This window comes from Lutra lutra, chromosome 9, assembly GCF_902655055.1.
Source record: "Lutra lutra chromosome 9, mLutLut1.2, whole genome shotgun sequence".
Taxonomy (NCBI): domain Eukaryota; kingdom Metazoa; phylum Chordata; class Mammalia; order Carnivora; family Mustelidae; genus Lutra; species Lutra lutra.
In genome coordinates this window covers 96,957,599-96,970,219 of record NC_062286.1, presented here as the reverse complement: position 1 = coordinate 96,970,219, position 12,621 = coordinate 96,957,599, and the positions used below count along the sequence as shown (strand labels likewise).

At 34.4% G+C, this 12,621-nt stretch overlaps 1 protein-coding gene across 2 annotated transcripts in view; it reads left to right on the top strand.

The window, feature by feature from the left end:
- The window catches only part of XRN2 (5'-3' exoribonuclease 2), a 93,520-nt gene that overhangs the window by 43,476 nt on the left and 37,423 nt on the right, over positions 1-12,621 (top strand). For both annotated transcript variants that reach the window (XM_047744889.1, XM_047744888.1), the window contains 7 exons: positions 1,071-1,115; positions 2,523-2,654; positions 6,407-6,525; positions 8,811-8,946; positions 10,231-10,338; positions 10,430-10,519; positions 11,183-11,255. In XM_047744889.1, the coding sequence (XP_047600845.1) occupies positions 1,071-1,115; positions 2,523-2,654; positions 6,407-6,525; positions 8,811-8,946; positions 10,231-10,338; positions 10,430-10,519; positions 11,183-11,255 (703 nt within the window). The remainder of the gene's footprint in view (positions 1-1,070; positions 1,116-2,522; positions 2,655-6,406; positions 6,526-8,810; positions 8,947-10,230; positions 10,339-10,429; positions 10,520-11,182; positions 11,256-12,621) is intronic.

Below are 12,621 nucleotides of genomic sequence, written 5' to 3'. Positions count from 1 at the left end.
TAGAGGGAAAAGCTTGATTAAAGAAATCGGTGGATTTCATATCTTAGGAGGTTTTAGGGTAGCCATTCATCATTTATCCAACATTCAGCCTTTCTTCTGAAGGAAAGTATACCTTTCAGACCTTAAGTAAGGGTGTTAGTTTGCATTTGGCATTACTGACCTGAAAGGGATAGAAGTGCAGCTAGTCAGGTGGCCGCCAGTATAGTACCTGCTGGCCCTTGTTTTGGGCTATTGTAGGACCTTAGTTGTTCCAGTGCCTTGATACTCAAGGAATCTTGGGCATGGAAGGAGTGCTTTCTGGGACCAGGAGGCCTGTGAATGGCCGAACAGTTAGTGGGAAATAAGATCAGTCCCAAATCTGTTTAATTGAAACCATGACTACATTTTGAATATGAGTGGAAGGGAAGAATCAATACAAACTGGACCCTTTCCTGTGAATTAAGGTGGCTCAGAATGAGCAGTACAAACATCTGAATTTCTTTACTTTCTTTCATGAGATTGACTTTTTGGAACCTGCAGTTGGGTGGGGGCAGGGGTCGTGTTTGCACAGAGCCCCACTTCTCTCTTTACCCACTTGGTGCTGTGGGTGCTGCAGAATTAGGAACTGTTGAGCCCTCTTTAGGTAACAAATTCATTATTAAATTGTCTTGTTAATTTTTTTTTTAATGGCTATCTTGGTTATTAACTGTATTCAGCTAAAATTTAAGAATTGTTTTCTTTTATTTGTATCTTCTCCATGTTGGCAGCCTATTCGCTCCAGGGTAAAACCAAGAGTCTTTGTCATGACTCTTGCATTCTTTCATGAAATGATTTCAAAAATTATCTGAAAATATTAAGAGGAACAGTTAAATTATATCTAAACTCCATTTAGAATGCTCTCTATCCATCTGAAGTTCTGATAAAACGCACTTTGAACATATAGTCCATTGCCTAGTTTAACTATGTACCTAGGTTTCTGGGGTCTTCCTTTAAAACCTGAATTGTTTCCCAAATCATTCCTGGTAATGTTTAACTCTGGCACTTTTTGTGTATGTAATATTTGACAGAATATGTGGATTTTATACTTTTAGGACAGTTTTAGAAGACGACAGAAAGAAAAAAGAAAGAGAATGAAGGTGAGTTTTAATTAATTTCATAAGATTGGCAATAGCATAAGTTTACGGTGTGGGAGAAAGATGTTTATTGCAGTAGCTTTATTCCTTATCCTGTAGGAATTGGATAGGGGTGTAATGTCTACCCAGCTGCCTTCTTGCCCAGAGGAAGAATACTGGTGTCAAGTCTTTTCTAAACTCTGGAGTCTGAAAAGATGCACTTGATGGGTGTGGGGTGCCTAGCTATTTGACGTTTTTTGTGATAATCAGGTATTTTTGCAATAAAAATTGTCAACCCATTATACTCTCTTTTAAGTTACTGCATTCTGTCTACATCTTCGTCAGATTAATCTTCCTGAAACTCTTGTTTCTTTGTATGGAAATGACGAGCGACTTTGTAGTCCCCTTAGAGCCACTTCTCTCTCAGGCTGGCTTTTGGAGTGTAGTCTGATCTGGCCCGATATTAGCCACCAAGCTTTTCTGTGCTCTCTTCTAAATGTACCACATCCCTCCTGACTCAGAGTGTTACCTACATTTGCCAGCTCCGCGTGGATTTCTGAATTCACAACTCCCTCATATCTTAGCTTTTCCACTGGGGCCTCCCTTGAGGCCTTGGCCCTAGTCCAGGATGAGCAGTCCTTTTCTTTGAACTCCACTGCTTCTTGCTTGTGGTATTTGTTTTCTTACCTCATTGCATAATGTTCTATAGTTACTTCTTTAGTTCTTATTTTTCTTGTCTTAACTGGATTTAAAACTTACGGAATTTAGGGAGTGCCTTTTATTAGAAGTGAGCAAGTTGGGGAACTTAAAAGGGAAAAAAGTAGAGTTATTTATTGTTACTGGTAGTTTCAAAGCCAGTTAGGTTGAGAGGGGAATATCTGCTTTCTACCTTATGTATTACTATTTTCTTTCAGTCAATATCTGCGTAAAAAGTATGTTTTACCAGTCATCCACAATGGTCATCGATTCCAGCTATGATTATAGCTCTAATTAATTGGAAATAGTTTATTCTAGCAAGGTGAAGAGTAAATAAAAGTGGGTTTTCCTAACTATAAATCAAACTCTTGACTAGTTTTTTAACCTTCGTTGTTATATTATTTTTATGTGCCTGAAATCCTTTGTTGAATGTATTCTGAAATTGTCAATAAACATAATGGAATAGCTTACTGAGGCTTGAATAAATTCTGTGTATCAGAACAGTATATTATATGTACTTTTAGAACTGTTATTATTAAATACTACAGAGTATTGTTTGCAGGGTGAGTTACCATCAAATCAAATTTTGGACAGTCCTGTAAATGCTAACAGAAATCTGGTTGCTCCTTTACGTGCTTACAGTGAGGACTCTATTCCAGTGCCATCTTTTCTTCCTGTCATCTGACTGTATTGTGATTTAATTTTAATTTCTACATTTGTTTCCACTTATGTTAGAGAGATCAACCAGCTTTCTCTCCTGGTGGAATATTAACCCCTCATGCCTTGGGTTCAAGAAATTCACCAGGTTCTCAAGTAGCCAGTAATCCAAGACAAGCAGCCTATGAAATGAGGATGCAGAATAACTCTGTAAGTGACTGACTTTTACATGTCATTGAAAAGTGGAGACCATCAGAGGTCTCTTGTGGTTGTATGTGAATTTTGTTACTAAGTCTGGAGTTGTTTTGTGTTGTAGTTTTTCTCAATTTCTTTTTCCTTGAGATATTTTTAACTTTGTTGCATCCATGATTATCAATATGTAAATATCTAAATGATATGAAAGAAAAGAAAATGCACATATAATATATAGCTAAGTGGCAGCAATGTTTCTGTAATGCAAATGGGCCACAGTGCTTCCCCCTTCCCCTAAAGGTACTGGGTGCTAGAAGCATGATGGGGACATCTGAGTATCTCATAGCTGGGGTAAGAGAGAAAGGTGGGTTTTCCCCTTTCTTTCCAGGGATCAGCTGTGGGCATTTTATTATATATATTCCTCAGTCTGTCAAATACAGGTATTCCTCACTGCCTAAATTCTTGCTTTCCAACTCAGGCATGGAATAGATTTGAATACATATTTTCAAGTAGCTCTCACTCTGCAGATTCTGGTTGCTCTGTACTTAGAAACTCAGGAATTGAATGGATCTGCCACTTGGTATCCCTCCTTGTTTGAACTTAGTGATCCAGACTGAAGAAACAGATCATCTCAGCCAGCAAGGCTGTAGTCTGTCCAGTAGCTTCCTGTTGTAGTGATAACACACCATGAGCTCAAGAGCACAAGGCAGGGCAGCAGCTGGGGTGAGGGAACCCACAATGAATTGATGTACAGCAAATAATCAAAGCTATTGCCTATTTCAGGCTAGTAGGCATAAGAGAGAGTATGTGTTATAAAGAGAGGAAATATATTTTGTAAAGTTTGATATCTAATGTAAATTTTTGTTTTGATATATTCAAGGAAATTATGTAAATTTTGAGATTTCATTATTCTAACAGTTACCCTATTGATGCCCCAAATCTTTTATTACAAGGCAATCCTGTATATGGAATTTTTGCCATATCAGGAGACTGATTTATATTCCTGCAAATTCCCATCTTGAAATTTTAGGACCTTAGCTATGGAATTTGATCATTCATGAGAATTTGCATCTCCTGAGAGAAGCAGCCTGGGTTTCTGTTATGTTTTTTCTTCTGTTTGATTTTTGTGTTCTTGTCTTATTCCTTCCACCATTAACAGTGGGATATGGAGGGTCAGTGAAGGGATTGCAATGAGACACTTGAATAGAACAGAAAAGGCTGATGCTTTTTCTTAATCTCGGGAAGGCAGGGAGGTTTACACTTTGCCAGCTCTGATTGCTTTGAGAAGGATTCCAATATTATATTGAGGCTCCACAGGACTAGACCCATTGTTGATTAATAATGTCTGCCATGGAAGTAGGAATAGAGAGATTGATGATTAAGTTGCTTATTTGATCCTGTTTTAATTCCCCTTGACATAATTATTTCTGTTGGAGTCTTTGCATAGAGGGATTTTCATCTAGAATATTATGAATTTAAGGAAATCACAAAGCCTAATTACCAGTTCATTTCAAGGGAGAATTTAAAGTTATAGATTTATTGTTGTTTTGTTTGTTTGTTTGAGCTGTTGGGCATATTAGTATCTAGTATTGAGTAGTGTCTACCTGATGGTCTATACTGTTAATGCTTTACTAGCTAGCTTCTGTTTCCTGATAAATGTGTTTTTAAATTTTACATTCTGAAATACAGTTTGACTATATCCGTGGCCATTTCATTAAATGTGATTGCAAAAAGAGCTTTTTAAAAAGGAATTTGAGGGGTGCCCGGGTGGCTCAGTGGGTTAAAGCCTCTGCCTTCAGCTCAGGTCATGATCTCAGGGTCCTGGGATCCAGCCCCACATCAGCCTCTCTGCTCAGCAGGAAGCCTGCTTCTCCCTTTCTCTCTGCCTGCCTCTCTGCCTATTTGTGATCTATAAAATAAATAAATAAAATCTTTTAATAAATAAAAATAAATAAATAAAAAGGAATTTGAATCATTTGGGGTGGTATGTTCAGGAAAGACTTGGTTGGTAGAGAGAAGAAAAGAGCAATAAAGATTTAATATTAAAAAACCACTTTTTTTGTTTTCCCTTGCCAGTATATTATTTTTGTTATCAGATAAAGATAGTTTGTATCTTTTTTGTCAGTTTGGGAAAGTTTGCTTTACCCAACTTCTCTGTACTTAGACAATTGATAGGAATATCGTTCTCATAATTTAATCCAAATGGATTTAGTGATGGTTTAAAAATTAGTGATAATTTACTGAAAGGTAAGCCACCATATGCCACACCTTCATCTTGCTGTTGATCCTTTATACATATCGTTTCATTTAATCCTTGCTGTAACCAACAAAGAGGACATTATCCCCATTTCAAGTTGAGGCTGACAGAGGTTAAGTAAATTGCCCAAGGCCAAACAACCAGTAAAGATTAGAGTTGGAATGTCAAACTCAGATTTGACTAAAAATACTCATCTCATTTTCAAGTACAATAGCACCTTCCTGAATTTATGTTTTGTAATTTTGGTTTTTTTGAACAGTATTGACCATAGAGTGTCATGAATAAAATGGAAATTACACATTTTTTAAAAGTAAGTTATAAACTCTATAGAAATACAATTTTGCTTTGTTGTAACTTTTTTTGGCCTATAGTGTGAACTACATTCATACTAAGTTTTTAGTTGTAGTATCATTAAAGTAGCCTCGTAAGCTCTCAGTTTAAAAATGATTCAGTTTAATCATAGTATCTAATATGCTGTGAATAATAGAAGAGAAACTTTTTTTTTTAATTTTTTTATTTTTTTCAGCATAACAGTATTCATTATTTTTGCACCACACCCAGTGCTCCATGCAATCCGTGCCCTCTACAATACCCACCACCTGGTGCCCCCAACCTCCCACCCCCCCACCCCTTCAAAATTCTCAGATCGTTTTTCAGAGTCCATAGTCTCTCATGGTTCACCTCCCCTTCCAATTTCCCTCAACTCCCTTCTCCTCTCCATCTTAGAAGAGAAACTTTATCATGAAAACCTTTTTTGCCACTTGTGGTTTTGGTCACTTAACATAAAACTAAAGTTGCAGAGAATTTGAATTTTTTACTTAAATGTTAAAATACTTTCAGGTGTTCACTGTGTTCATTGAATTAGGTACAAATGGAAGATAATAGTGAATTTAAAGTGGTATCCAAGTCTTTGAAATAATGTTTGCATTTTTCTAAGTTACTAATACATTTTTACTTGGACCTTGAATTTTAAACATTATCTATAAAATAATTTAGCAGTGATCTGACAGAGTCTTGTTAAACTTTTGCTTTCCAGATGGTTGTGTGAGGTTGAGCATTTACCATTTAACTTCATTCTCACCAGCACTGACTATTTTGTGTATTACTAATTAATATATTTGTATTTTCCTCCTTATAGCTTTGCTGTTTGATTGGTAAAAACTGATCACAAACTCATAACATGAGGGAACCACTGAAGAAAAAAATAATTGCCATCCTTTAATTTTTAAAAATCTATAAAATTCTTTTTTCTTCTGAAATAATTTTTATTCTAATAATGTTCAGATTCTTTTGAATTTAAGCATAGGAAGCTTAGAACTATATAATTCTTTTTCTGAGGGAGTAGAGTATGCCAAGAACAGTCTTTATATTTTCTAAATGTACTTACCATATCTATTTAATAGCTTTAACAGTTGTATTACCATGAAGCATGATTATAATAGCAGTTGGTTGTAACTTCTTATGTGAAATGAATAATTAAATCCTTCCTCTGTAATATCATAATTGTTTGCAGAGTCCTTCAGTATCTCCTAATACGAGTTTCACTTCTGATGGCTCCCCATCTCCAATAGGAGGAATTAAGCGAAAAGCAGAAGACAGTGACAGTGAACCTGAGCCTGAGGATAACGTCAGGTGAAACCATTTTTTGGTAACACTTTGTTATGAAATTGCTGAAATAGATGCTGTCTAATTAATGCTATTTAGCTTAGAGCAGCAGTGCCTTCAGATGCTTGCCTGTGATCTTTTTATCCACCAGTAATTAATGTGGAGGGTTAGAATAGTCAGTAAATTCCAGTGAGATGTGTAAGCTATAGCTGTTAAATCTAAGTATCTAGATTAGTATGCGTGCAGGTTTTTGTCCTCCAAGCCACTTTTCCCTCTGAGACCAGGCACTAGATCAGCTAGACATGCGGTGTTTAGCTCTATGTTATCTGAATGTTACTGTTTTGAGATTAAATTTTCAAGCTGCTTAACACAGGAAGTTCAGTTACACTTGGATACTTAACATAGTTTGCTTTAATCTTCTCAATTGGAAAGGTTCTTCCTCAAATGAAATATGCAAAAGTCATTCAGTTAAGAGATAAATATGTATTTTTTTTTAAACCACAAATGTGCATGTATACAATTATATTTCATGACAAAGAAGTTTCCCTTTAGCTATATACTTAAAATTTCTAATAGGAAACTTTGATTCTTTATCCAGAAATTTGAGATAATTATATAAGATTAATCATCTCTTTTATAATTAAATCCAGATTTGAACCCTGGGTTCCGCATGCAAAAGGCCAACAGTCTTAACAATTGTAATTCATTAAGAAGTTAGCAAAATGATATATTTCAAAGTTAAACAATGGTGGTCCACAACTCATGCTTCTTTTATAGGACATGGATGGTATGTTTGCATTTATGATGAGAAACTTCTCAGGTGTCATGTATGGTTCTGTATTTTCCTAATGTTCTTTGATGTTAGATTCTCAGATCTGTGATGGCTTGTGATTGAACATTTTCCTTATCCTCTGTTTCTGCAACTCTGGATTTTCCTCTTGGAGTATGTTATCTGTTTTATTGGGTAGCCATCTTGATCAATACCAGCTTAATAGTTGAATTGATTTGTTAAGACTTCATTGTGTAATCCCAGTGCTGAGAATAGTCAAGGTAGAAATGCTTCTGTCAAAAAGTGCTTGAGACACTTAACGTGTATTTCATTAATATTTTCTGTAAAACAGTTATAATCCACATCATAGAGGATATTTCTCCTAATTAATGTTCTGTGAATGCATTGGGGCAGGGGAGGGGATTAAAATTGGTGTGGTGTATTCTGGAACATGACTGTAATTAATTAGTAAGATTAGTAAGATGTGGCACATGGTGGAAAATAGTCCTTAATGAGAATCATCTTGATGTTCTTGATCTGTCCTGATTTGTTTCTTTAGTGTTCTTTAGCTTCTTTGTGTTATGTTTAAATCTTTTAGAGAATGAAAAATGAGTACTTAAAAAAGCATTTTGAAAAAGTGGTTCTTTATATGTATTTTCAGTGATTAATAATAATTTAGTGTATTGATTGACTGCTTCTGAGTTCTACCAGAACATACAAACGTGTGTATGTGTCCTTCCTTTAAGCCAACAACTCTTAGCTGAAAGAGGGATAAGGCCCAAGGATGGGAGAATTGGTATAAACATAATTTTCTGCCTGGTTCCTAGAATGTTATTTTACAAACCACTTTTTATCTTTTAAAAAATTACCCATGCAAATATCTTTTTTTTTTTTTTTTTTAGATTTTATTTCTTTATTTGACAGAGAGAGACACAGTGAGAGAGGGAACCCAAGCAGGGGCAGAGGGAGAAGGAGAAGCAGGCTTCCCGCTGATCAGGGAGCCAGACTCAGGGCTTCATCCCAGGACCCTGGGATCATGACCTGAGCCGAAGGCAGACGTGTAACAACTGAGCCACCCAGGCACCCCACAAAACTTTTTTTTTTCTTTTTAAAGTAATTTGGTTGACTGCTTTGTTTAGTTTAAATGTATTTTAACAAACTGAGGAACTTACATAAAATATCTTCAATATTTGAATCTTACGGTGTAGTTTCAGAATTGGTCTACAATCAAAAAACAAGTAAAACAGTATTAAAATTTGAGCAAACAAGTGTTCAGTATCTCCTTTAGTAATATTTTTCTCTTTTTCCAAAATGTAGTTTTATAAGGTCTCACTAGAATTAGTGTTTGGATTTTTGATGTTTGACTGTCTTAATAAATTCTGTGAAAGTGGGCTTTTTTAATTAAATGAAGCTGTGTTAGCATTACTGTTTAACTCATTCACATTTCACCTGGATATTAAGTATAAAATGATTTGAGTGATAAACCAGTGGACAATTATGGAAAGTATTAATTCAACATGAACCGGCTTTGCCTGGGTTTTAGGCTATGGGAAGCTGGTTGGAAGCAGCGGTACTACAAGAACAAATTTGACGTTGATGCAGCTGATGAGAAATTCCGTCGTAAAGTTGTACAGTCTTATGTTGAGGGGCTCTGCTGGGTTCTTCGATATTATTACCAGGTACAGAGAGAATATTTTCCTCTAAACCTAGCTAATCATTTTAGGAAGATCATAATTTCTGTGTATTATTGGGCTTTAATGAAATTAAATCCAGACTCATTCTTTTAAAGCTTCCTGTTCAGAAATTCATTACCTTAAATATTTGTTTATAAAGGCTTTTACGCTTCTCAAGTGTTAATATATAAATAAAGATAATTTTTGTTGTGCTTAAGGATTTCAGCATCAAGTAGTGTGGGTTGAGTGTATTTTGTCTTTAATATAATTAAGTATGGTGGTTTTTTAATTGGAAGTAAAAAATAATAGTCACTAATGACTGAACAAAGGACAAAGACTAGAAAATACTAGTAAGAATTTGAAAGGCATTTGAATGATACAATTTCCTCTGTGTAATGTAGTGATGTTACATGAAATGCATTCTAATTGGAGTAATCCGTATCTGACTTAAAGCCTTTGATAATTGAGATGTCAGATTGGTGAGAGATTAGGTAGACATATAGGGGATTGTAACACTAGTAGTTAATATCTGGTTTCATTCTCCGAGAGCAAGGCAAGTTAAGTTTGGTGTGATCTAAGAAAAGATGAAGTTTGTCATTAAGTGGAAAGTATAATTTAATGCATTGTCAACTGTATAATAATAAATTCATGTTTTACTTTTGTTCTCAGGATTTTAATTCATTTAGGCATAGAATCAAAATACATATTAGGAGTTGTTTTTTCTATCAGTAAAAACTTCTTTTTGATGGGTTTACTTAAATATTTTTATAATAAAGAGAAAATTGTCACAATAAAATATAATAAGGAATTATAAAATGAAACTTTTGGAAATTTTATTTAGTCACTGTTCAGTGTGATGTCCCTTCCCCATCTATATGCTAAGTAAGTGCCAGCTATCACGACTCTTCATTTTATTTGATAATGGCAGCTGTAAAATTGAAAAAAAATGTACCAAGCACATTTTAAGGGTAAAAATCTTCACCAAATTGTACTATACAAATTGTATTTACAAAGTTTGGTATTAACTACTGATTATTAAAGACACTTTGCAGTAGTTTTTAAATCAAGGAGCCGTTGATACAAAGTAAATGTTCAGTTAATCAAAACAACTCTTAGGACTCATGGGGAAAAATATATGGAATGTACACTGGAAGTTATGTATTTTATAGGCTAATACTCAATTTTTATTTGCTTTTCTGTGTCCGTATTGAACGTAGATTTTTGTTTTTGGTTTTTTGTTTTGTTTTGTTTTTGGTTTTTTTTTTTTTTTTTTTTTTGTTATGATTCTAGGGCTGTGCTTCCTGGAAGTGGTATTATCCATTCCATTATGCACCATTTGCTTCAGACTTTGAAGGTATTGCAGACATGCCATCTGATTTTGAGAAGGGCACTAAACCAGTAAGCTTAATTATTTAGTCATGAAATTCATAGAATTTTGGCTTAGATAAAAATTGTGTGTCTTATCTTAAACCTTTTTTCTTTCTTGCAGTTTAAACCATTGGAACAACTTATGGGAGTTTTTCCAGCTGCAAGTGGTAACTTTCTACCTCCATCATGGCGGAAGCTCATGAGTGATCCCGTTAGTGTCTTAGTATTTTGAGTATGTTAGTAACTGGGGTTTTGTCATGTTTCACGAACATTAGTCACAAGTGCTTTTGCATCTAATAGTTAAAACAGTGAAGTCCAAAAACAAAGTGAAAGTATTGAGTTCTTCTGTATGTTTTTCACCTTTTTACCCCCTTACTTTCCTTGGCTGTGAGAATGCTACCTGGTATAAATAAGATTAATTTGTGTTTAGGAGCAATTCTTAAAACTGTTACTTTGTTCTAAGCCTACCTGTAAGTCATTGTTTTTTTTTGTTCCAGCCATGTGTGGTGGCTACCAATGTTCAGACATCTCTGAGCTTATTTTGTGTGCCAGATAGAAAGGAGAGCCAGGCAAGAAGTAGGAATCATTAGAGTCCGTAAACTCTTCATTGACTGTGTTGGGTTCACAGTTTTCAGTTATAAAATTTCTCTCTAAAAATGCCCCCCCCCCTTTTTTTTTCATTTTTTAAAATAAAATTGTTAATTTTGTTTTACTATTAGGATTAATGACCTGAAATCTTATTAACATTTTTTAAAGGAATGAAACCTTATTTCCTCATCAGGCCTGATAACATGAATGAAAGAAATGTCAGATTCTTTAAAACTCAGACATGTGTGACTTTTGTTTTGAATCTTTATTTTTCTCCTTGACATAGGATTCTAGTATAATTGACTTCTACCCAGAAGATTTTGCTATTGATTTGAATGGGAAGAAATATGCATGGCAAGGTAAAATTTAGACATTATTCCTTTTTGTTAAAACAGTTTCCACTTTTTGGTAAACTGTAAATGAACATGATTTAGGTAATGAAAGAATTTCTGTAAAAGATAAATATTTTAAGAATTGCATGTCAAAATTTGATATTTTTTTTTCTATCCACCCTGGCATTGGCAATGATTAATAGTAACATTCTGATAAACAGTAAATAGAGTTAAAGTAGACCGATCATTCTTTTGTCTTTTCTGTGATTAATTAATGGGACTTGGGAATTGCTTTCATTTAGTAGCTCATTGACACCTTGTAAGGTTGCTGAGAAATACAGGTTTACAGTTTTTATAAGAATGTCATTTTTAAATTACTACTAAATTTAATGTGCTGTTTACCACTCAGCAAATGTGTGATGATGACTGAATGTAAAACACAATAAAGAAGTCTCTCACATAGTAAGTGAACTATTATTTCATGCCAGAGGCCCTTTCAACAAATCGCTTTAAACTTTGTTTCCACTGTATATTTTTCTAAGATAATTTCATTTGGGAAAACCATGTTTTTACTTCCTGCTTCGTTATTTTCTGTGGTACAGATGACCAGTAACATGACTCAGAGAATTGTGAGATGGAAGGAGGGATAAGTAATAATTTACAAATTGAAAATCGTTTTATGAGATTTTAGGGTTGATTTTGGGTTTATGTAGTAAAGGAAATTTCATACTACTTTAGTGTATTGATAATGGGAAATGCAGCCCACTGACTGGGGTTAGCAGGTATTGTGCTCTATGGTCATATTTTGTTGTATGTAAATTGGTTGGAGTCTTAAGTTGTTTTTAAGGTGCTTTGTGGAGGGTACTTTGATTAATAGAAGGAAAGGGCTAAGAGGCAGTAAAGTAAAAGTGTAAGTACATAAGTAAGTGTTGAATAAATAAGTAAATATATAAACATGCAGATGTCTTCCTTTCTATATACAATAATCCAGAGGAAAAGTGAGATAGTGCACAATGGTTATAATTTCTTCACATCCTTGCCAACATTTGCTACTTTCTTTTTTTATTCAGTAAATGGCTTTTAAGTGTTTTTGTGTTTGTATTTAACACTTAAATACACTTAAATGTATTTAAGTGTTTTTGGTTAAAGTATAATTGACATACAATATCCTGTTTCAGATGTACATCATGGTGATTTGATATTTTTATAGGTTATGAAGTGATCCCCATGATAAGTCTAATAACCATTTATCACCATACAAAGTTACTACAGTATTACTGACTGTATTCCCTATACTGTATATTATATCTCCATGACTGACTTATTTTATAACTAGAAGTTTGTACCTCTCAATCCACTTCATCTAGTTTGCCTATCTCCTCACACTCTTTCC